This window comes from Neovison vison, chromosome 12 (assembly GCF_020171115.1).
Source record: "Neovison vison isolate M4711 chromosome 12, ASM_NN_V1, whole genome shotgun sequence".
In the NCBI taxonomy this organism is placed as follows: Eukaryota; Metazoa; Chordata; class Mammalia; order Carnivora; family Mustelidae; genus Neogale; species Neogale vison.
In genome coordinates, this window is record NC_058102.1 from 731194 (window position 1) to 753705 (window position 22512).

A 22512-nucleotide genomic window follows, 5' to 3' on the forward strand; every position below is an offset into this window, starting at 1 on the left:
GAGACTGGGGGCGAGCTCTGGCACCCAGGCCATGGTGGCAGGAGGGTGCAGACCATGGTTTGGGGTGATGTTGGGTGGCACACCCTGTCCCATGGGTCAGGGGTTCCTTCAGGGCGCTGCCCGAGTTTGCTCCTGTCTCGGGCCCGCGTCCCTGTCAGGGAGCACTGTGGCCCAAGCAGCTGAGTCTGCACTGAGGGCTGCCCCCCAGGACCGGCCTCCCTGCAGTGCCCAGGCTGCAAATGATGCCACTCAGGGTCAGCTCCCCTCCAAACCTGAGGTGCCCTGCTGGGGTTCCAGGCAGATCCCCAGCCATGGGTCACTTTATGTGCCCCCCACACCCCGCTCATGGGAGGGTGCCCTCCCAGGGCCAGAGCGGCTCACACCAGCCCTGCAGGTGCAGGAAGGAGACCAGACTCAGGGACTCTGGGCCCGCCCAGGTCGGGAGGAGACAAAGGAGCTTCCGAGCTCCGTCTTCCAGGTCTGCTGCCCCGCACTACGCCGCTGAGACCGGAGCAGCCAGGGGGCCGGGAGCTGCTGCACACACACACACACACACACACACACACACAAGCACAGAAAGAATCAAACTTGAGGAAAGTGCAGAGTGATTCCCAAGCAGAAGTTGGGCCTCAGGGTGTTGCCCTCTGGGGTGAGGAATAGCAGCATCAGGGTTGAGCATCTCAGACCCAGAGGGGTGATGGGCACAGGCCCCAGGTCCTGCTCCAGAAGAGGGTTCTCCTGTGGGCTCAGGGCTGGGGCCAGCCCTTGCCAGGTGCAGGCACCTAGAAAGGCTTCCGCCCCTCTGCTAGCCCACCTGGACTGAACAATTAGGGCCACTGGTCACCCTCCGTGCCCCACCATCACGACGACTGCCTGAGACACGGGGGAGCCGTGGGGCATGTGGGACAGCTCCCTGACGCTGCAGGCCCACAGCCAGCCTTGCTCCTGCGTCTAGCCCCCTGGGGAAACTGGTTACCTGCAACCCCAAAGACTTAAGGTTCCAGATGCTTCCTTTGGCATCCTAGAAACTTCGCGGGCAACTGGCCAGAGTCTGAAGGCCCCATTGCCCGAGCCAGGACCTGGCAGGAAGTTATGGGGTTGTGGTTACGGCCAGCCCGCTTGGGCTTTGTTCCATCAGGATGGGGAGTGTCTGCCGCGGGGAGGAGACTCAGTCGACTCTCCCGCTTGTCTCTGGGGCTGGAGCTGCAGGCTGGGAAGGCAAGGAGCCACTCCTCGGGCCGTCCTGCAGCCTCCCCCCGATGCACGCGGGCCGGATGCTGGCTGGGCAAGCAGTGGTGCTGCTCTCCCTGGCCTGGAGCGCGCACCGCAGCCTGGCCGTCCCCCAGATTGCAGGATGCAGCCTCTCCTGTTCGCAGGTGAGCTCCGGCCTCTTCCTCGACCCCATCCGGTGATCAGGGGGCCTTTCCCACTCTCATGTGAGCCCCTGAGCCTTCCTAGGGTCTCATCTTGAGGGGGCCCTGGCTCCTTCACAGGTGGGCGCCGGCCTGGCGCCTGGCACAGAGCGAACAGCGATAGGCAGTGGGTGACGCCGGGGCCTGGGGACCCCCGGGAGGCATGGGGCTGGCCCTGCAGTTCTGCTCAAGGGCCTGTTGGCCCAGAGCGCCGGCGGGAGGGGCCCACTGATGTGCCCTCACCCGGTCCCTCTCCCTGAAGCCCCTCGTGGCTTCAGGGAGCCCTGTTTCATCATCCGGCTTGTGTGGACAGCCCGCCAAGGGAAGGCTGCAGGAATGTGCTAATCCAGGACAGGAAGGAGCCGCAGGGCAAGCCGTGTGCTGGGAAACGGTGACCTCCTGGGACTTCTCACTGCAGGGCCGACTGACTCAGCCTCGCCCGAGGGAGGCAGCACCTGCCATGGGTGCCTGTGTCCCTGGAGACTGGTCCAGGCACGGTGGGGACACAGCCCAAAGGCATCCCGGGCTCAGCAGAACGCAAGGACAAGGGCTCAGAAAGACCACGGAGAGCGCAGGGTGGAGGCACTGGAGCACCTGCTGGTGGTGTACAGGGCGCGAGCAGACAACGCGTGGGTGCTGGGGAGCCGTGCGTGCAGAGGAAACGGCTGGGTCCGGGTCAGGGAGTGACCTAGGGCCCCCACAGTGAAGGTGGACAATGGGAGGGGGTGGCTTTGTGGGCACTTTACCAGGGGAGTTAGAGCCACTGGGGATCTTCTGGGGGGGCAACTTGGTTTCGAAATGCGGGGTTTGAGAAGCCCATCAGGCGTGGGAGCTGATGTGAGCGGGGTCAGGAAGAGCCACCAGCAGGGCTCCCGCACGGGGCCGGCTGGGCTGTGAGGAGAAAGAGCGCCCAAGGGAGGAGAGGTGAGGGAGAGGGGTGCTGGAGGCCGCAGGGCTAGTGCGGAGGGAGGGGCTCATGGCCCTGCTGCCGCTGACCCCACAGGGAGGGCCAAACGGGCACCACTCTCCACTCACAGAGGGAGCTGCCACTCACAGAGGGTGCCCTGCCGCGGGAGGGGCTGGGAGGGGAGCAGGGGCGCCTGGGGTGGGGAGGGGCGCCGGAGGACTTGCCTGGAGGGGATTGCAGCGGGGAGGAGGCAGGCAGGGAGCTGGCGGGGGCTGCCACTGGAGCTAGAGAAGCCACGGACAGACGGACAGCCTCTGGCGACCCCCAGCGCCTTCACAGAGACCCTCCAGCCCACAAGTACCCACAGGACTGCTCTGGGCCTTGGCAAGTCTTCAGTGACACATTGTCCTCGCGGAACCGACTGGGGGAGCTGAGGGGACAGGAGCAGAGGGCCACGGTGCAAACGCTGCCCTGCCGGGGGGCGGGGGGTGCAGGGGCCTTGGGTGGTGAATGGGGCCATCAGGAGCAGGAAACCCTGCTCCATGGTTTGGGGGGCCCCAGCCTCCTGGGCTGCGTTGCGGGGACCAGCTCCGGGCAAGCGGGAGCCAAGTGGATCAGGAGCCCACACGGGTCCTTTCCTCTAGCCGGAGATGAGGCGGGGCCGGCGGGGGGGGTGCGGGTCGTGGTGGGCAGGAATGGTGGGGTCGGGGGAGGGAACACAAGTCGCTCCCTGAAGACATGCTCCTAGGGTGAGGTGGGGGTCCCTCCCCACAGACAGCCCCAAGCCTGGCACGGAAAGCCCCGAGAAACCCAACGGAAAACCCCAGGGAGGTGGGGGTGCGGCACTTCTCCACCAGTCAGCTCCGGGCCGCCGGGGCATGCAGCCGGCCCTCTCCCATGCCCTTGCCCAGCTCCTGGTACACCAGGGACCCTGGGCCGCATTGCCCACAGGTGCTTTCTGGCCTGACCTTTGTCTCTGCTCGTCCCTCTGCCTATGTCCCAGAGAGGAGAGAGAGGGTCTGGGCACTGAAGGGGCACCCACCAACTAGAGCCACCAGCCCTCCCCTAGACATCATGTTCCACAACTCCAGGGCTGTGGGGGCTCCAGGCACAGGTACAAAGGGCAGTCACTGCTGCCCAGGCCACACGGTTGCCCTCAACAACCTCGGGGCAATGAGCAGGGCCCCTCTCTGCCTTTGAACTCTGGGACTTGGGGAGTAGGTTCAGGCCACAGGATAGTGGATGCTGAGCGGGAATTCCAAGCATGGGAGGCGGAGGGAGGCAGGAACGTCCCCAGCTCGGCCTGGCTCGTGCGCTCGGTGAGGGCTGCTCTGCAGGGTCGGTCTCTCGGGCTCGCTGGAATGGGCTGTCCCCTCCTGCCCGCGCACCCCTGGGCCGCCAGGCTCCCAGGACGCGCAGTCGCATGGTGGAGGGTGAGGCTGTCCAGGTGGGCTCAGCCCTTCCCTCTGAGCAATGTGAAACGGAAAACAGACGGTGAGAACAGACACGGAAAACAGATGCAAAACTGGGAGAAGTCCCAGCCATGCGGGGTTCAGCGGTGCCCCAGCAGCCCGGGTCCCTAGTTTGTACAAACGCGCGTCAGTCCGCACCGTACTGCGGCTGTGGGGAAGCCGGCGGGACTATCTCCACGCCTCTCCTCTTCGTCCCACACCGTTCCGAAACATGAGCGTGTTTAGAAAGGGGTTGGAGCGGGGATGGAACCGCAGATCCAAGTGGCAGGAGAGGACTGGCTCGGATCCTCTGTTCCCACCTGGGTGCCACCGGAAGTGCAGGCCCTCTGCTACACACACACACACACACACACACACACACACACACACACACACGCCCGCCCAGCTATGTTCTCCGGGAGGGAGCAGAGGGCTGACATCACCGTTGCTCCTTGGAGCCCTGTGGTGGCGCTGGGGAGCAGGCCCCCCCCCAGTGCAGCCTGGTGCCCCAGGGACCTGACCCCCCTGCCCCCTGGGCTCCCAGAGCAGCACCCCAACCTCAGTTTCCCCGAATTCAGCCGTGGAACCCTACGGCACACCCACCAAAGTGAGGCCTGCCGGCTGGCGGTCCACCCACCTCCCCCCACCTACCCCGGCCCCATCGGAACCTGGTCCCCAGTCCCCCCATGCCCTCACCTCCTCCACAAGGGCTCCCCTGAACACACCTGCAGATTTGCTGCCCACGCCGCCCTGGGGCCTCCGATACGCCTTCCCCATCCCTTTTCAGCAAAGTGCAACTTCCTGACCTTCCGGACTGTGTCGGTGTCTCAGAACGCGGCTCCTCCAAGACAGAGCTACCCCACTTCTTTCATTCGAGAACCCCAGCACCTAATCAGTACCTAGCAGGTGCTCAGCCAGTGTCCCCCGAAAGAATGAGCGGCTGGGCCTGTGCCAGCAGCAGGAGCTGGGAATGTTGGGGACACGGGGATCCCCGGTCCACGGGGTCCAGGCCACACCGTTTACTGAATGACGGCTGTCTGCCGGGCCTTGGGAAGGACTCTGGCACCCCTCACCCCCACTGCCAGGCCCTTCCGGAGAGTCAAGGGCCATGTGACTCTCCTGGCTGTTGCGGCTGGTCCAGGGGAGCGCCCGGAAAGTGGCCAGGCTGACCTCTCACCCTGTCTTATTGTTCTGTCCCCAGGGCTTCGCCTGCAAGAGCCGAGTGAACCGTGAGTACATCTCAGGCAGAGGGGGACATTCTGCCTTTCCCGTCCTCATCCAGCCTGGCCACCAGGGTCACCCTGTCTTCCTTGCCATTCTACTGGCCTCCCCCTGCCTGCCTCGCAGGACAGAGTGTCCCCCAGATGTCGCTGTCCAGCAGCTGGTGAACACGGACAAGGCCCCCAGTTCACGCCCAGTTGTGCACCTGCCGCACAGAAGCCCCCACTGGAGGAGCCTCCTTTTGCAAAGTGCCCCTGCTGGCCATACAGGGAAAGCCCCACTTCCCCTTATCAACGCCTGTGTTTTCTCCAACGCGCACCGAGGCCCGTAAACTTCACGGTCTTCACTGTGTTCGGTGGCGGCGGCGGCCGCGTGCCCTGGGCTGCGGCCGGGGCGTGGGCTCCTGCCGGGAGTGCCCCTTGGGAGTGCTCCGCGCCTCACAGCGTTCCGCTCCCTCCCGGAGGCTCCCTTGCGGCTCCCAGGGCCGTTCGGAACTTCTCCACTTGGATGTGATCGCATTTGCCAGTCTCCTCCTTAAGGGCTTTTGTGGATTTGGGGGTGTTTTAAGGAATTCTTCCCCGCCCCGAGGAACGTCCCCTGCCTTGCTGCACTTCCGCGGGTTTTAACCTTTTGTTTCCATTCGGCTCTTCAGCTCCCCGGGGCTTGTTTCCTCGCGGGGCGTGGGATAGGGACGCGGCCGCGGTGCTTGGCTGCCTGGGGGCCTGGGGACCTGCCTGGCCGCGCCGCGGACGGCTCCGCGCGGCTCCGCTCTTCCAGCCGCGGGGCAGCTCCCGACCCCCGGGCCGCCGCCCGCGAGCCCCGCCTGGCTCCTGCCTCTCCTTGCGGGGCGGCCGCGTGCGCGCGTCCCTGAGCGCGCGTCCCTGAGCCCGCAGATGCCGGCGCGGCGGGAGGGCGGCCCCCCGCTGCGGCTCGTTCCCGCGGCCTGACCTGCGGCGGCGCCCCCGGAGCGGCGGGGCCCCAGCCCTGGGTGAGAGCCCGCTGGGGGGCACCCCGGGCCCGCGGCTGGGGGCAGCGTGGGCGCCGGCTGGGCTCGGGCCGCACGGCGGGGACCCGGGGGTCCGTCCGGACGCGGCGCGAGGACAGCGGAGGCGCCGGGGACAGGACGAGGCGGGGCGCGCGACGGAGCATCGGCCTCGCCGTCCGCCCGCTCAGACGCGGGAGAGGGCGCCCCGGGGCCGCGCAGGCGGCGGGACGAGCCGGACAGCTCGGCTCCTGGGACGCCCGGGGACGGCGGAGACCCGGACGGACCCTTGGTTTCCGCGTCGCGACCCGAACTCCTCCGGAGCGAGGCGACACACGCAGAACTGGAAATACGGGAAAACCTCAGAAACGAGGGCTGCGTGCGACGAACCCGGCAGGGAGCCGACCGAGGATAAACCTCCAGGAGATCGAGGCCAAAAGGGGGACGTTTTTAAAAATAAAGAAGATACGAACAAACAGATGAAAACGGCGTGTGAATGAATGGCGAGGGTTGCGGACAGGCCAAGGATGTCCAAAATACACATGTTGAAGAAGAAAAACCAAGGGCACAGGAAAAATGCTAAGAGCTACAGATCTCAGGAGATTAAAATTTTTTTTTCTTAAAACTGGGTATTATTAGAGCAAACCAAACATATGGATCCTGCATACCAAACACCAAAACATATTGTGGTAAAATGACTGGGTTTTAAAGAGAGAAGTTTTTAGGGCCCGTAGCAATGCAAGCAGACAACTTCCCATGGTAGGAGCCTCCCCAGCACGGGGCTGCGGTCCTGGATACCATTTCCCGCGGGGGGGTGTTGGTGGGCAGCGAGCAGAGGCCGACTCCCAGTCTGGGCAAGAGAATGGACCCGAAGAACCGGGACATCTGGGACCAGAGAGCACAGACGCTCTCAAAGACCACGGTACATGGGGGGGGGGGGGGCTCGTCAGAGGAGCGAGCGACTCTCCATCTCGGGGTCGTGGGGTCCAGCCCTGCGCTGGGTGTAGAGATTACTTAAAAATAAAACCTTAAAAAAAAGTACTTGGAACTGACCCAAAGAAGCTCCCGTCAACCAAGAGAATATCATTTGACCTTAAAAAAAAAAAAAAAAAAAAAGATTTGCCGTAAGTTGCAGCCCATCTTCTGCGGATGGCAGGGAACCTGCTCCTCATCCTCAAAACTGGGATCAAGACTTGTTCCTGCCCGTCTCCTGCGAACACTGCCTGGGGTAAGTGTTCCAGCTCGGAAGGGAAACCAAACGGTAGAAAAACCATTTTGCATCCCCCAGTGACGGGAGAGCTGCTGACGGCCAGCATCAAAGCCGGCGGAGGTCCAGACGCAGCGTCACAGCATGCCCCCCCCACCCGTCAAGGGCACTTGACACCAGCGCTGGTCCTGCCAACAGACTAGGTCCTGAGCACAATTGGGCCTCCAGGTCCTGCTGCCGATCAGCCAGAAATACAGGGTCTGAAGACAGGTGCTGAGCTGCACCCCGAGGACGCCTGGCAGACCACAGAGCCCCATTCTGCAAGGAGGGGCAGAGCTGAGCAAAGCGGCAGACCAGGTAATCCAAGTTTGGAAAATGGCAAGCCTCAAGGTTAGTGCAGGACACTAACAGAGGCCCATCCGGACGATGAAACCATAAGGAATGAAGGAAGTCGTTACTGGAGAAGTCGGCCTGCTGGTTCTGCAGTGAGCGGAGGGGCTTGCACAAGCTGAGGATCCGCCGGCTGGTAGGGATCGGGCTGTCTGCTCCATAATCATGCACAAAGCTATGTTTTGGGGGTGAGCTTTTCAGTATCTTAATTTCATTTTTACACTAGAAAGCTTTTCAAAAGGGTTTTAGCATTTTGTATGCCTTCACTTCTTCAACATGAGCTTTTGACTGTCAAGTTTACTGAGAATTTCAGGAGGCGTTTCCGAATGCGGGTCTTGTTGTACGATTACTTACTTTGGAGAGAGAGAGGGGGCGTGTGCGAGCAGAGGGAGAGAATGCCGGGCAGACTCCCAGCTGAGGGCAGAGCCGATCATGGGGCTCGATCCCAAGACCCTGAGGTCTGGACCGGAGCTGAAATCGAGAGTCAGATGCTCAAGTGACTGAGCCCCCAGGTGCCCCCCACATTTAAAAAAAAAAAAAAAGATTTATTTATTTATTTTGGAGAGAGCCAATGTGTGTATTTTTTAATATCACCAAGCAATTAACTCAGTTCCAAGTTACCTAGGCGACCGGTTTAGCCTCCGAGCCCACAGATTAGGGGTTTCATCCCACAAGACTGCCCCCCAACTTCCAACACCGGCAACAAGTCTGGGGTGTCCCTTCTGCCTCTGACCAGCTGGCTATGGGTCAGAGGCTCCCATGACCCTGCCCTCGGTCCGCTTTCTTTGCTTGATGGGCTCACAGAACTCAGAGCATCATTTTACTTGCCAGGTAACCAGTTTTTTTATAAAACGACATAATTTAAGAAAAACCAGGTAGAAGGGACACAGGAGGGCACGAGACCCCCATGCCTCCTGGGGCTCCCACTTTCCCAGCCCCATGTCCTCACCAACCCGAAAGTGCTCCAGACCCTGTCCTTTAGAGTTTTTATGGAGGCTTATATGGAAGGTTTTTCATAGGCACGGCTGATAAATTCGCCAGCCATTGGTGGTTGACGGGACCTCCGCAGAGGTCCTCTCTCCTCAGCAGAGGTCATCATGTGGTTGATTTCCCTGGCAACCAGCCCCCACCCTTGGGACTTTCCGAAACTTACCTCATTAAGATGGACTTAGTTGCGGTTGAACGTGGTTTGTTATGAACAACAAAAGGCGCCCTCCTGGCTCTTAGCTCTCAGAAAATTCCAAGGGTTTTAGGATTCTTGCACCAGATAAGGGGCACAGAGCATATTTCTTATATAAGTTACAATATCGCACATTTTGATCTGACTGGCATTGACTACAACCACTGATTTGAGACAGAAATGACCTCAGAGTTGAGTGTTCCAACCATGAACATGGTATGCCTTTCCAACGATTTAGGTCTTCCTCAAAGCTTATACTTACGTTCTTCAGAGGCTGAAGGATAGTGTGAAAGGTTTCTTTAGTTTATTATGTTTTCCAATTGGTTTTGTTGGTATAAAGCAGCTGCTTTTGTATACTGATCTTGTACCCAGCACATTTGTTAAAAATGCTTTGTTATTTCTGATAGATTTCCCATTGAGTCTCTTAAGATTTTGCATATGGATAATCACGAATTCTGTAAATGATGACAGTTTATAAACCTGTGTGTGTTTCTGGTCTTACAGACCTGGCTCCAGTCACCAGGACAATGTGGAATGGGGAGCCTTATTTTAGTCCTGGTATTCACGGGGTTGACTCCCAAGGCTCACCCGACGTTATCAGGCTAATGGGGCTTTTGAGGAAGATGACTTCTACCTAGACAAGGAGGTGCCTTTCTTTTCCCAGCTTTTTAAACATTCTTTATCATGAATAGGAAGTGAACCTTATGAAAACTGTATGCACCTGTGAAAATAATCGTGCAGTTTTCCTCCTTTAATCTTTCAGTGAGATAAATTGTACTGATAGATGTTCTAACTTTGACCACACGTGGAGTCTGGAAACAAATCCTATCCAGTCATGTTTAATATATTATTAAACCAAATTGCTACAGTTTTATGTAGGTTTTATAACTATATTCATACGGGAGACTGGCCTACACTTCACTTTTTTGCGTGAGCCTTTGCAAAGCTGGCCAGCAGCCCTATCTGTCCTCTTTCCCTTCCTCGGGGTCATCTTGGCCATTTTACTTCATTCTCCACATTTCTGAATGTCTCTGCTGTATTTTCCATCTCTTTGTCCCTCTGCGGCCTTCGGGGTCATTTGCTGGGACCTTCTGCTTCACTAATTCTCTCTTTGGTGAGGTCCAGGCTGCTCTGGAAGCCACTTGTTGCATTTTTAATTTCTGTTTCTGTGGGTTTTGTTTCTAGAAACTCTGTTTATTGCAAATGTGTTTGGTCCGTCTTTGTAGTTTCTGTTTCCCACCGCGCATACTTCCGAGCTTGTCCTAGGGTGGCAGGTCTACAGTGACATCTCGTGCGCCTGTCCCCGGAAGACTCCATGGGGCTCTCATTTCTGCCGGGTTTCCCTCTGGGTGCTTTGTTTTCTGGCGTATCTGCTCATCTTTAAATATGCCTGCTCAGTGTCCTCAAGAAATGATTCGTAAGGTTCCCCAGGGCCTAGGATGATGGAGGTTCCCCCGGATCAGATTCCCCCCTGTTTCCGAGTCGTACCCAGAGAAGACGTATGACTGTCAGGACCATTTCCCTTTAAAAAACAGATTGAGGTCCCTTGACCCTTCCTAGAGATGCGAACCAGGGCTGGACACCAGCACCCAGACCCACTGAAGGCCGTGGGAAGCTCTCTGTTCCTCCCTGTGCACTCATAGCGGCCACGCCACAGAGCCCAGGGTTGGGGGGCTCCCCGTTGGCCCCCAGCCCAGGAGGGATAGTGATAGTGGGACAGCTCCATGATGTTGCCGGCTTCCTCTGGGTCCCTCTGCCGTTTCTCAGGCTTTGACCCGATGATGCTGATTCTTTCAGCAGCTTTCCCAAGTTTCCTTGAAACCTTTTCTATGCCTGACTTTCCTCCAGCATTGTTCGCTGTTTTCAGCTGGAGACTTGGCCCGGACAGCCTGGTCTGGCATATTACGGGAAACGAGTCCCCCAGCTTGTTTTTGAACACAGAGAACTCTTTCTTTTTCCTCCTCTTCTTTTGTCAAGAGGAATCTAAATTCACCACCACATTTTGCCAACCCCTGAGTTCACTGTTCCCTTTTGGAACCCTCTTCTTCTTTCGAGTTCCTGTTTCTCCTCTTCACAGTACATCTGTTAGGCCTTGCTGAAGTACGGCTCTGCGGCAGCTTTTCAAGTCTTTGGAAAGATCGAATGTATTTACTACTCCCACAGGGAGACTCCCACGAGGCTTCATAACAAATTTTGGGTTCACAGTGATTTCCACGGAGGGACAATGACTTGTTTGCCCGTTTTGCAGCACAGATAACGTGGCACGCTTGTATCTCTTCTCCCCTCTGTATACTCTTCCCGTCTGTGTCCTCCCCGTCGTGTGAGCTAGTCTGTTAGAGGAGCTGCTCTCACGCATTTATTCTCCGACAGGCATCTTCCCTCTCTGCTGTCACTGCGCTCTGTGCTCCCCATGAGCCCTTCTCTGCCACGGCTCTACCTTTTTTTTTTTTAATTCTGGTTTTTGTCCTTTACTTGCTTGGCTGGAGTAGACCTGCTTCCCCCCACCCCCAGAAAAGGTCAAGAGATGTGGGTTTCTCATTCCTTGCAGAGAAGCCATTTTCACACACATGAGGGGCCCGTGGGTGGGAACAGGGCTCTGCTTCCCTTGGGAATGCCACGTGAGGCTCTCCGGTGCTCCCCGGGGCAAGGGAACCTCAGGCTGGGGACAGAACTCTCCCCTCCCAGCCCCACATTACCTGGCTGGCCACTCGGCTTCACCGTGGAGTCTGCGGACAGCTGGCGGGTTGGCCGCCGCCCCTGGCTCAGAGGAGTCCATCGGACCCCACCACCAATCTCCAAGACACTGGGGGCCAAGGACACACAGGGAAGGGGCCATGCCAGGGGCAGACAATTGCTTACAACTCGGACGGGTACAGGAGGAGGGATCATGGACACTGCTCAGAACCGCCTGCTCGTGGGGATCAGGAAAGGCAGCTCAGCTCTTCCTTCTCTGTTTAACATCCATCAGTTTGGGAGAAGGAGGTGACAGGAGCCTGCGACCTCCTTGCCCATCCTGGTCTGACCCCTCAGGACACGATGAGGAGAAGCCCTTGGGGTATGAGGACAGCTGTGCTCTGTGTGCCTAAGGCTTTAAAAAAATTGTTTTTATTGTTTTATTTTTCCCACTTATGATCTTCTATAAACTTAAACCAAGTTGGGAGAAACCCCCTCTTATGGGGCCAAGCTCAGTATGGCATCTCACCAGTTCTGGGGAGGAGTTTAGAAACTTGCTGCCTTCTTACACACATAGATGGGCAGGAAGAAGGAAATGACCTTTATAGCATAATTTTTTAAAGATTTATTTTACTGGGGTGCCCGGGTGGCACCGTCACTTAAATGTCTGCCTTCAGCTCAGGTCATGATCCCAGGGTCCCGGGGTGGAGTCCTGTATTGGGCTCCCTGTTTGGGGGGCAGAGCGGGGGCGGTGGGCGGGAAACCTGCTTCCCCCTCCCCTCCCTGCTTGTGTTCTCTCTCACGCTTCCTCTCTCTCAAATAAATAAATACATACATACATAAAATTTTTTTTAAAAAGATTTATTTTATCTATTTGGGAGAGAGAATGCATGAGCAGGGGCGCAGAGGGGCAGAGGAAGAGGGAGAACGTCAGGCAGAGACCATGAGGAGCCCGATGTGGGGCTCGACCCCAGGATCTTGAGATCCCGGCCTGAGCAAGGCAGACAGATGCTAAATGACGGAGCCCCCCTGGTGCCCCGGAGTGCATTAGATTTTTATAGAGACAACTATGTCATCTGCAAATGAAGATGGCTTTACTTCTTTCCAAACTGAAAAGGAAGTTTATTTTCTCGCCTTATTGCGCTGACTACAATCTCTCATGCAACACTGAACAGAAGTGAGCAGAGCAGTGATGCTGGTCTCCTTCCCGATCTTACTGGAAAACGGTCCTTCCACTGGCAAACTCGGCAGTAACCATAGGTTCCCCACAGGTGGCCTTTAACAGGTTGAGAATGTTTCCTTACGTTCCTTGTTTGCTGAGGTTGTTTTTTTTTTAGGAATAGATATTGGATTTTGTAAAATAATTTTGCTATTGGGATGATCGTATGTGTTTTTCAAAATTTGTTAACATAATTAATTGTAGTGATTCTTTCTTCCTTTCCTTTCTTTTTTTTTGGTAGGCAGCAAAGCAAAGTTTATTCCATGATAACACAAAGCTCCCGAAGAGGGAGGGGCCCCGAGAGGCCTGCCCTATAGTGATGGATTTTCTGACATCGAATCCGTCTCGTATTCCGAGGGCAAACTGCACTTGGTTATCATGTGTTATCTTTTTCCATGTTGTTGGATTCCCTTTACTAAAATTTTGTTTGGAGGTTCTACTCGGTGGCCATGAGCTTTCTGTAGTTTTCTCTTTTTGTAATGTTTTTGTCAGGTTTTGATATCAGAGAATGGTCTCCACGCTATTCCTGCTGCATCAGTTTTCTGGAAGGATCCACGTGGAACTGGTGGTGGCTCTTTCTTAAACAAACGCTTTCACTGACTTTCTCTACTGCTCTTCTGTCTCTTATTTCATTGGTTTCCACTCGGGTCTTATTTTTTTTCTTCTGATTACTTTAGGTTTTGTTACTCTTTCTTCTCAGTTTGAGATATAGTTGACGTGTAATTCAGCACTAGTTTAAGGGCGTGCATTTACTCGAGTTTCTTAAGGTGGAAGCTGATGTCACTAATGTGAGATTTTTTTTTTCTCATTTGGAATTAAGCACTACAAATCCCCCCCCATAATGTTTTGGCGGCATCCAAATATTTTTATATGTTGTGTTTTCATTTTCATTCAGTTCAAAGTAATTTCTAATTTCCCTTTTCATATCTTCTTTGGCCGAAAGTTATTTAAAAGTGTATTGTTTAGTTTCCAAATATTGGGAGGTTTTCCAGAAATATTTTATTTTAGTTCTTTAGAGACTTATTTACGTCTTTTAGAGGAAGAGAGAGAGAGGACGAGTGGGAGGGGCAGAGGGAGAGGGAAGGAGAGACTTAAATAAGGAGGGAATAGACCGTGTATCTACCTGGTCACCATTTCTGGTGCTCCATTTGGTACCATTTTCCCATTTTCCTTCCTACCCAAGGGCCCATCTGACTTTTTTTGGTGTGTGGGTCTTCTGATGCGGAGTCCTCTCGGCTTCCGTGTGCTAAAGGAGTCTTTATTCACGCTTCGTCCGCACCCAGCTCCAGTGGACGGGCCGGCCTTCGGCATTCTGGGGCCTCTTCTGCCGTCTCCCCCAAGAACCCCGCTGTTGTCCTGTCCTTCCCTCCTTCTACACAACGTGTCCTTTTCCTCTGGCGGCTTCGACAGTTTTCCGTCTGTCACTGGCTTCCAGCATGGGCCGTGGCGCCTCGTAATGTTTTCCATCTTTCTTACGCTGAGCACTCACCACCCTCTTGGGCCTGTGACTTCACGGTGTTCGTCAAGTCGGGGAGAGACCGGTTTCTTTTCTCGTCCCCGCACCTCCGGGGACTCTCCGCGCTCGGCCGCCGGACGCGTCCAGCTGGCGCCTCTCTTGTTGTGGTCGCCAGGCGTCTCTCTCCGTTTTCTTTTGGGCTGTCGGGTTGTTTCCGTTGCTCCGTCGAGTTCCCCAATCTCCTTCTTCTAGATATCTAATCTGTTATTAATCCTGTCTGATGTGTTTGTCATCTCAGACATGACATTTTCTCTAGAAGGTGGTTCTGAGCTCTAGCTCCCTGTCCAGTCTCCCACGTCTATGCGCAGCAGTCGGGACATACGGAAACAGCTGTGGTCATCGCTTTGACGACCTTGAACTGATTCTGGAACCTCTATCAGTTTCAGTGAATTGATTCTTCTCCTCATTATGGGTTGTATTTTCCTGATTCTTTGCATGGCTTGTCACTTTGAATTGATAATTTTACCCTGTTGTGTGCTGGGCATAGGATTTACTCCCACAAACATCGTTGAGGCTCTCCTGAAACACAGTTAAATTTCGTGGCTTAAACTTTCGGGGGCGCTGGGCAGGCGAGAGCAGCCCTCAGTCTGAGGCTAATTACCCCCACCGAGGCAAGACTCCTCCAGATGTGGGGCGTACCCAGGGCCAGCCCGCCACGGGACAGTTCCCAGCCCCGGGAGCGCAGGACGCGGTTCCCTCAGGCCCTCTGGGCGGGACCCGGCTGCCCCGGCAGTTCCCCTCACAGGCGTGCAGACTTTCCCCGCAGGGAAACCTTCTCCAGCCTTCTTGCGCAGACTTCCCTCCTCCCTCGTGCTCTGTCCCGCAAACGTGGGCACTCGGGTCTGCCCAGGCTCTGTGCCCTTCTCCTTGACTCAGGGAGGGAGCCACTTGGCCGCCTGCCTGCCCCACAGCCCAGTGTCACCTCAAGGACATCCCCGTCCTCCCTTTCCTCCTGCCGTGTCCTGAAACCCCTCGTCACACCCTCTGTCTGGCCTTCTAGGCCGTGTCCTGCAGGAGAGTCAGCGGGATCCCATGACTCCGCCTGGGCCACAGTGGGGTCCACAGAGCCGGATTTCCTTTCCAAGAATATATTGGGGTCTTGTAACGCCTCATGTCCCGTGAGTCTCTCTCTGAAGCCGTCGGAGTGAGCTCCACCCAGGGACGCGCTCCTCACCATGTGTGTCCAGGCCCGGTGGGCAGGGCCACTGCGTCTGGCAAAGACCTGGCTTTGGGGCACCCCGCCTTCTCCGTAGCCCACCTGCTTGCAGGTCGCTGGAGCAGGTCCCGGGGCAGAGACAGCCTGTGGCCCCAGGCTCCGGACGGCAGACTCTGCGCCCTCAGGGACACACCTCGGTCCAGGGCTGGGGCCTCCGGGCGCCCCCTTCCTCCTCAGCCTCCCCGCAGAGGGGTCTTCCTCTGCTGCCCCTTCACTCACGGTGCAGTTTGGCCTGGTCTGACGGGGTCCCCCCTCCTGTGCTGCCTGCCCGTCCCCCAGAGCTCCAGCCCCAACAGGTCCCCCCTGGAGTTCTGGGGGCCACAGCTCCCACCCAGGACACACACCTTCCCCTTCCTGGACACGTGGGCCCACCTCGGGGTTACTTCCTTCCACCGCCCCGACACCAGGCCTGAACCCCATCTCTCCTGCCTGCAGACCACCCGCAGCCCTGGGTGCAGGAGGGCACCTGGGCTGCCCACTCGGAGGGCCACGGGTCTCCCCAGGGCTCCATGGCATTAACCCCTCTGTCCTCCAAGTCCCCGGCTGCCAGCCGGGCCAAGTGAAGGCCGCCGCTCGGCTCAGCCCCCCGTGCCCGGAAGCGAGACCCCCGATCTGGGCTCCGACGACCTTAGGGTCATGACCCAGGTGCCCTGAAGGACTTTGAAGAGAGGCCATGGGGCTTGCCAGCTTATCAGAAGGCGCCCGTGCTGGGCAGGTGGGGTTGCTCCCCAGCCTGGCCCCACTCCTGATGCCCGACAGACAGCTGGCTCCAGGGCCGGTCCTCTGTGTGTCCCAGTGGACACACTGGGGGCCATTCCCTGATTGCACTGGAGCAAGACAGTGAGGACCCCTCCCCAGACATGCCGTCCCAGAGCGCCCTCCACTGGCTGGGCCACCCACAAAGCCTTACCCAGGCCCTGGGGAGCCCCACGGCACTCAGCAGCCTTCTTTCCTCCCCAGGGAACATTTTTAACAGCTTCTGCCGGCCACCCCCCTCGTCCGTGTCCCCATCGATCCTGGAGGCCCTGACACTCTCCACTGCCATGAAGTGTGCCCCCCCCGACGGCTGCTCCCTGCTCCTGCGCGTGCAGGCCTCCCTCGTGCTGCATGGTGAGAAACAGTCTGGGGGGCCAGGGACCCCACTAACTGTACTTCACAGAGAGGAGGGGAAAAAAGAAGATTCCCTGCCCTGGTCTGACCCGCCTGCCCGGCCCCTCCCTTCACGCAGAGAGCCTGCGGGGCCTGGAGGCCTGCTCCATGAATCTGGACACCCAGGAGACTCAGTGTCAGAGCGTGCGGGTCTCCAGAGCCTCCCGCCGCCGGCAGGTGGGGTGGCAGGTGAGGCCGGGGCCTGACCCAGACCTGCTGGCCCCACCCCAAGCTTTTGCCTGACCGGAGCAGCTGTCCCCTGGCTGCTCCCGGCTGCCCTCCCTCCTGGACTCCTGGTCCTCCCAAGGCCCGAGGACTGGGGACCCCTCTCCTGAGTTCCAGCTGTGCGAGGTGGAGCCGGCCAGGCCAGGGATGGGGCGCGAGAGACCGCAGGCCCACCTGGCTCACACCTGTGTGTGCCCAGCTGCAGGTGCATTTTGATTGCTTTGAAGTGAGCGTGGCTCAGACCCTCTACGTCACCCTGAGGACCGTCCCCCACTTCTGCGGGGTCCAACTGGACCAACAGTACCACGTGGAAGGTGGGAGCCCGTGGGGCTGGCCCGGGTGTAGCTGCCACTGGTTTCTGGGGACAACTTGGGTGGGCCATCTGGGGCAGGGGGCAGGGCCCCGTGCCGGGGGGCTCGCAGCAAGCCGCTCTCACTTCATCCGGGGCCACGGGCTCCCTGGGAGAAGAGAGACTTCTGTAAAACACGTGGGCAGAGGCCCGAGCCGGGAGCAGCTGCCGGGAGCGGGGGCCGGGAGCAGGGGCCGGGGCCCACCGTTGCTGTGCCGCTTGCAGACTGCAGAGACAAGGACGTGCGGAGGAACGTGCCCGTTTGCTTTGGTGAGGCCCCTTTCCCAGGTGGGACCACCGCCCCGCAGACCCTGGGGAGGCCCCTGCAGGTCCTTCCAGGGGTGTCTTCCGCCTGCCCCACTTGGGAAGTCATGATGGGTCCTCAGGTGGGCGACTCCCGCATGCCTGGGTCTAGCAAGGGTCCGTCTCCTGGAGGCTCTCAGGACAGGTGGAGACGGCTGTCCAGTGACTGCTAGTCCCAGCCTGGCCCCCAACTGCCGCCGTTTTACAGCCGGGAAGTTCTCCTACTGGGCGGACCGCAGCCGGAAGGTCATTCTGGTCCAGGTGCCCGAGGTCCCCGGGGCCCCCGACTACTACGTGCGGCTCTGCCTGAAGTGGTTCACCTGCAACGATGTGGGTGTCCCCGTGCGGGTGAGTCCGGGCCCACAGCCCTGGACAGGCCTCTGGCCCAGGCCACATCCCCTGCCCAAGTCCAGCCCAAGGACCTATCCTCGCCTTCCCCCTCCCACCCCGCCCCAGGCCCGCCTCCTACCCACTACCCCCACCCCAGGCCTTCCCAGTCTCGCCCAGTCCCAGCCACTGGGGCCCCCAGCCCTCAAGCCCTCCACTCCACGCAGGTGACCGTGAACCGGATGTCCCGCACCGTCTCTCTGCCCTACAGCCAGGAGCTGCCGTGCCTGTGCCTCGAGGTCAGTGAGAGTGTGGCCTTCGCTGCCCGGAGGAGACAGAGGGAGGGGCTGGGCCTGAGCTGACCCCAGCCCCTCCCGCAGGGCTGGTTTGCGACCCCTGACGCCGTGCGGATGCAGGCCTGTCCCTTCGAAGATGGCAAGTGCCCCACGCTGTGAAGCAGGGGATGGCGGGGGACGAGGCAGTGCGGGAGGAGGGCAGGTCGGGGGCTGCCCAGCTTGGCGGGGGGGCGCAGCTTGCTTCAGCTGGAGGGGGACACAGTGGGAATGAAGCGTGCGGACAGGCCCGTCCCCCCTCTTGAGCCTGCCGTGGACGGCACGTAGCCAACGGTGAGTCCCCGGCCGGCCTTTTCTGGGAGCAGAATCTGTGCGTGGACACGTGTGTGCAAAAACGAGTGGACACCCGGGACACATGGACATCCGCGCCCCGGCCCAGCTCACGCGGAGGAAGCGGGGTTTCTGAGAGGGGCTGCCGGGGGCGCGGGCGCAGAGGAGGGGTGCCCGCTCTGAGCTCTGCCCCGGGATGCCCCGCACAGGCCTTGGGACAGACACGTGGGTGGGGGCTCCGCTGACAGGGGTGGGTCCCTGCAGAGACGGAGGCCCTGTGGGATGCTATCCGATACCACCCGGGGGACCGGGCACTGAGCTGGGAGCCCGCATGTCCCGTGAGGGGCCACGTGAGCCTGTGCTGGCGCCCGGGGCCAGGGGCCCTCTGCCACAACCTGGAGCACTCGGGCCGGCCGGCGCACGGCAGGGTGAGTACCCGCCCGGCGGGGATGGGGTGGGCGCAGATGGCGGGGGCCTGACCTGAGCGCCGCCCCCCGCCCTCCCCCGCAGGTACAGTATCCGCTGGTGGACACACAGCCCCGGCTCTGCCTGAAGGTGAGTGGCCAGGCCGCGGTCAGCCCGGGCACGGTCAGCACATAGGGGGCGTAGCAAGGAGAGACGGAGGGACGCCCAGCACTGGGGCCGGGCCGTGCGGCCACACGCGCTCCTGGACCCTGCCCAGCCTCCTGGGGACCCCTCTGAGCCCCATCCTGGTCTGACGCTGGAGTTAGGGGATTCTGGGGGAAGGAGGCCCAGCGGGCCCTGCCCCCGCCAGCCCCGCACACACTGCGGGGACCTCCGGCCTCTCAAGTCCTCTCCACAGTTCTCCACCAGCCGCGGCTCCTGGGTGCGATGCCCTTTCCAAGAGGGACACTTCCAAGGTGAGCTCTCCAAGGGGCCGCAGGGCAGCGAGGTTGGCCTGGGGCCTGTGCTGTGTGGACGCGGCAAACACCACTTTCTTCTGGGTTCCTCGGACGCTTCTGGGTCAGGAGGTGGGATGGCCGGGAGCTGGTCTGTGGGAGGAAGAAGGGGAACTGGGGGTGCTGCTGGGCCTCAACCCCCCGCCCCCACAGCCTGGAAGATGACCGTCCAGCCAGCCGCCTCTCGGGGCCACCTCCGGGTCACCTTCTTCTCGCCCAGTGCCGCCCATTTCCAGGTGCACCTGTGTCACCAAAGGGAGACGTGGCCGCCTGCCTGCCGCCCAGGGCCCCGGGCCACGACCCTCGCCCCAGCCTCAGTGAGCCGGGTGTGCAGTGGGTGGGCTCCTTCCTGGGGAGGGTGGCTGATCCGTTTCCTGTCTGCAAGGCCCTGATCAGCCCCTGGAGGCCGCCGGGTGTGGAGGGCACTCCCCTCCGTGACACAGTCTTCCCCGTCACTGCCTGTGACCGACCCCTCTCCCACCCAGAGTGACTTCGTGACTGACCTCGCAGTGGCCTTTGTGGACATTCCCAGGGAAGAGGCTTGTGTCCCCAACACCTGCGTCCAGGTGGGCGGAGTTGTCCCCCCAGCCCCCACCCACCTCCTGCAGTCCTAGCCCTGCTTCCCTGGCATCATGGCATCACAGAGGGGGGACTCTGCCCCCAGAGCTTCTCGGGGGGCCTGTCAGTGCAGCAGCCTCCCCGGGCCGGGCCCTAGGGGCTGCAGTCAGGGTGCGGGAGAGGCCGCAGGCCATGCTGACTGAGCTGCCCCGTTCCCCAGGGCTGGAGGACTGACGTGACTTTCTCCGCCCCCCACCAGCTATGTGACCTGCATTGCAGTGAGTTCCCCCCCAAGGGTCTCGGGCCCCAGGGCTGTGGGAGGTCCTGAGGTTGTGGACCCCAACCTCAGCTCTGGGCCCAGTCCCTGTCTTGCGCCCTCAGGGTGGGGATAGTGAGCCCTGTACAGGACACTGGGCTTTGGTGGGGGACAGGGGGACCACCTGCCTGGAAGTCGGGCCAGACTCCAAGCCAGGCCAAGGCAGACCGACCCGGACCCACTCCTGACTTGGGGGGGTCAAGGGCCCACCCCCCCGCAAGGTCAGCCACGAAGTCACCCTGGGTGTCCATCACCCCCGACCGGGGCTCTGGTTCCAGCCATCCAGGAGCTCACGATGTCCCTCAGGCCACCTTCTCTTGCCGAGCCACTAGGCCCAGGCTCCTGGGACCTCGGGCTTTACAGGAGACAAAGTGAAGCATTGGGGTCCTGGGTGTGGCCCAGGAGAGTGCCTGGGGGTCCTGAGAAGGGCGACAGGATGTCAGTGGGGAGCAGACATGGTCACATGCACATGCTAGAGCCCTCTGGCTACTGAGGGGAGAGTGGACTGAGGGGGTCTCGGGGGCATGAGGGGGATGGGAGAGGGTGGGGCAAGCACCCACCCAGCGCCCCCAGCCTACCCAGGGCTCCAGGCTCTAGGGCTGCCCCAATCCTGCCCTCTGCCCCGCCGGAAATGCCCTAGAGCTCGGGGAGCCCTCTTAGACCTCCCCCAGAGATTACCAGCCAAGTCTGGGTCCCAATTCCCCGGCAAAGGTCCCCTGTAGCCAAGCACTGGCGGGGTGATGGTCATCCCTGGGGCCTGTGTCTGGACTAGGGCTCCCCCACCCAGCAGCCAGATCACCTGAGAGCCGGCCCCAGCCAAGGCCAGAGCCTCCCTGCTGCGCTGGGCCGCTCCCAGGGTCCCAGGGACAGGCCGGAGAGCAGAGGGGTGGGTTCGGCTCAAGTGGGAGTGCATCCTGCTTTTGGGTCCCTGAAGGTGGGCCGTTGGCCTGCTGCCACGCGCGGGCTCTCCGGGATGGAGAGCACTGGGGGCCTGCGGTTCCCCCTCTTTCCTCCTGCCACAGGGGCGGGTGACCGGAGGGGGTGTGCCCTGGACGAGGCTGGTATCGGTGCGCTGAGCCGGCGCCCCTTTCCTCTCCTTCCAGCCAGCACCCAGGGGACAGCGGACTGAGGCCATGAGCCTCATCAGGCACCAGCGAGTGCCCGGCTGACTACGGGGGCTCCGCGGAGGCCGGCCCGCACCCGAGCTCCCAGGCCTCTGGCAGAGAAAGCCAGACGTCAGGACTTGGAGGTGGCTCGCCGGAGCCCAGGCTGTGGCGCCAGCCACCGTCTCGGTCCCCAGAGGCCTGCAGCTCCCTGGGGGCCCTCAGGCCAGGCCCGGGGCTTTGGGTCGGATGAAGGGCTTCCAGCCCCTTGCTGAAGCCCCTTGCTGAAGGCCTACAGAACGGCTGGGTGGGCCGCCCTCTACCCAGATGGCCTCTGACTGCCCTGTCCCTGCTTGGTGCAGCCTCCCTCGGGATCGCCTGTGGTCGTGGCCACCATCCCTGGCCCGAGGACCAGGGCCCGGCAGCTGCCTGATGGCTGCCGGAGCTTTCCCAGGGCTCTGGAGAACTGAGTGGGAGCCCACATGCTCCACGGGCCCAGGACCAGCTTCAGCTCCTGCCCTGAGCCCTCGCACACTGACCCCAGCTGGGCCACCCACCCCCTGCCCCAGCCCTCCCAGAGGTCAGGCCGTCCTCCACTCTCTGGCCCCCCCGGCCCGGCCCATCCAGGGAGGGCTCGCCACTTCCCGTGGCCTTAGGAGGTCCTTGCCAGGACGGGCAGTTCTCAGAATTGCCCCACTCGCTGATGGCCACTGCAGGGGGACCCTCAGCCCTGCAGTGGGGTCTCCACAGCCCAGGTCAGGGTCACCCGGAAGCTGGGCTGTCAGATGTACCCCATAGACTCTGGTGTCGCACCCAAGGACTGCCAGGGTGACCCCTGAGCTGCGTCATCTGGAGGCCGGGCATCCTCTGCACCTGACCTCTGCGCTCCCAGGGATGGGCGCCCCCGGCCAGCCCCATCTCCACAGCCAGCATATCCAGGGCCAGGCTCCGCTGTGCCCCCTGCCCTCTTCTGTCAAGGGGGCTGATGCCCCCAGTGACCTCGGGGGTGGACCAAGCCAGTGTGCCCCCCACGCTCAGTAAACACTTGTCCACTAGCTCGCTTCTTCCCTTGAGGACAGAGTTGGGGTCTGCGGGGCGAGGAGGCCCCTTGGGGGAAGTGGGTGAGGAGGGTTACGGGGTTAGGGCTCCGGAGGGAGGCGAGGGTGGAGGCCCAGATCGCAGAGAGAGCCTGCTGGCCCCCCACCACGTGGTCCCCGAGGACACCCCTGTGGCTGGAGACGCCACTACCGCACCGGCCTGCCCCA

At 60.3% G+C, this 22512-nt stretch overlaps 1 protein-coding gene across 1 annotated transcript; it reads left to right on the forward strand.

Moving 5' to 3' along the window:
- Positions 1-1191: 1191 nt before the first annotated feature.
- IL17REL (interleukin 17 receptor E like) lies at positions 1192-22291 on the forward strand. Its single transcript, XM_044228235.1, has 16 exons — positions 1192-1376; positions 4972-4999; positions 16335-16484; positions 16603-16712; positions 16948-17062; positions 17323-17367; positions 17609-17748; positions 17955-18026; positions 18108-18162; positions 18615-18778; positions 18861-18905; positions 19174-19231; positions 19424-19587; positions 19756-19836; positions 20049-20106; positions 21248-22291. The coding sequence occupies exons 1-16, from the start codon at positions 1260-1262 to the stop codon at positions 21271-21273; spliced, it is 1428 nt and encodes a 475-aa protein (XP_044084170.1). The 5' UTR covers positions 1192-1259; the 3' UTR covers positions 21274-22291.
- Positions 22292-22512: the final 221 nt, after the last annotated feature.

Excerpts from the sequence above, each read along its gene's own strand:
- IL17REL (XM_044228235.1), top strand. The coding sequence starts at position 1,260 with ATGCACGCGGGCCGGATGCTGGCTGGGCAAGCAGTGGTGCTGCTCTCC. Across the intron at positions 16,713-16,947 it reads GCCGGCAGGTGGGGTGGCAG|CTGCAGGTGCATTTTGATTG; the intron begins GTGAGGCCGGGG and ends GTGTGTGCCCAG. Across the intron at positions 18,163-18,614 it reads GGCCTGTCCCTTCGAAGATG|AGACGGAGGCCCTGTGGGAT; the intron begins GCAAGTGCCCCA and ends GGGTCCCTGCAG.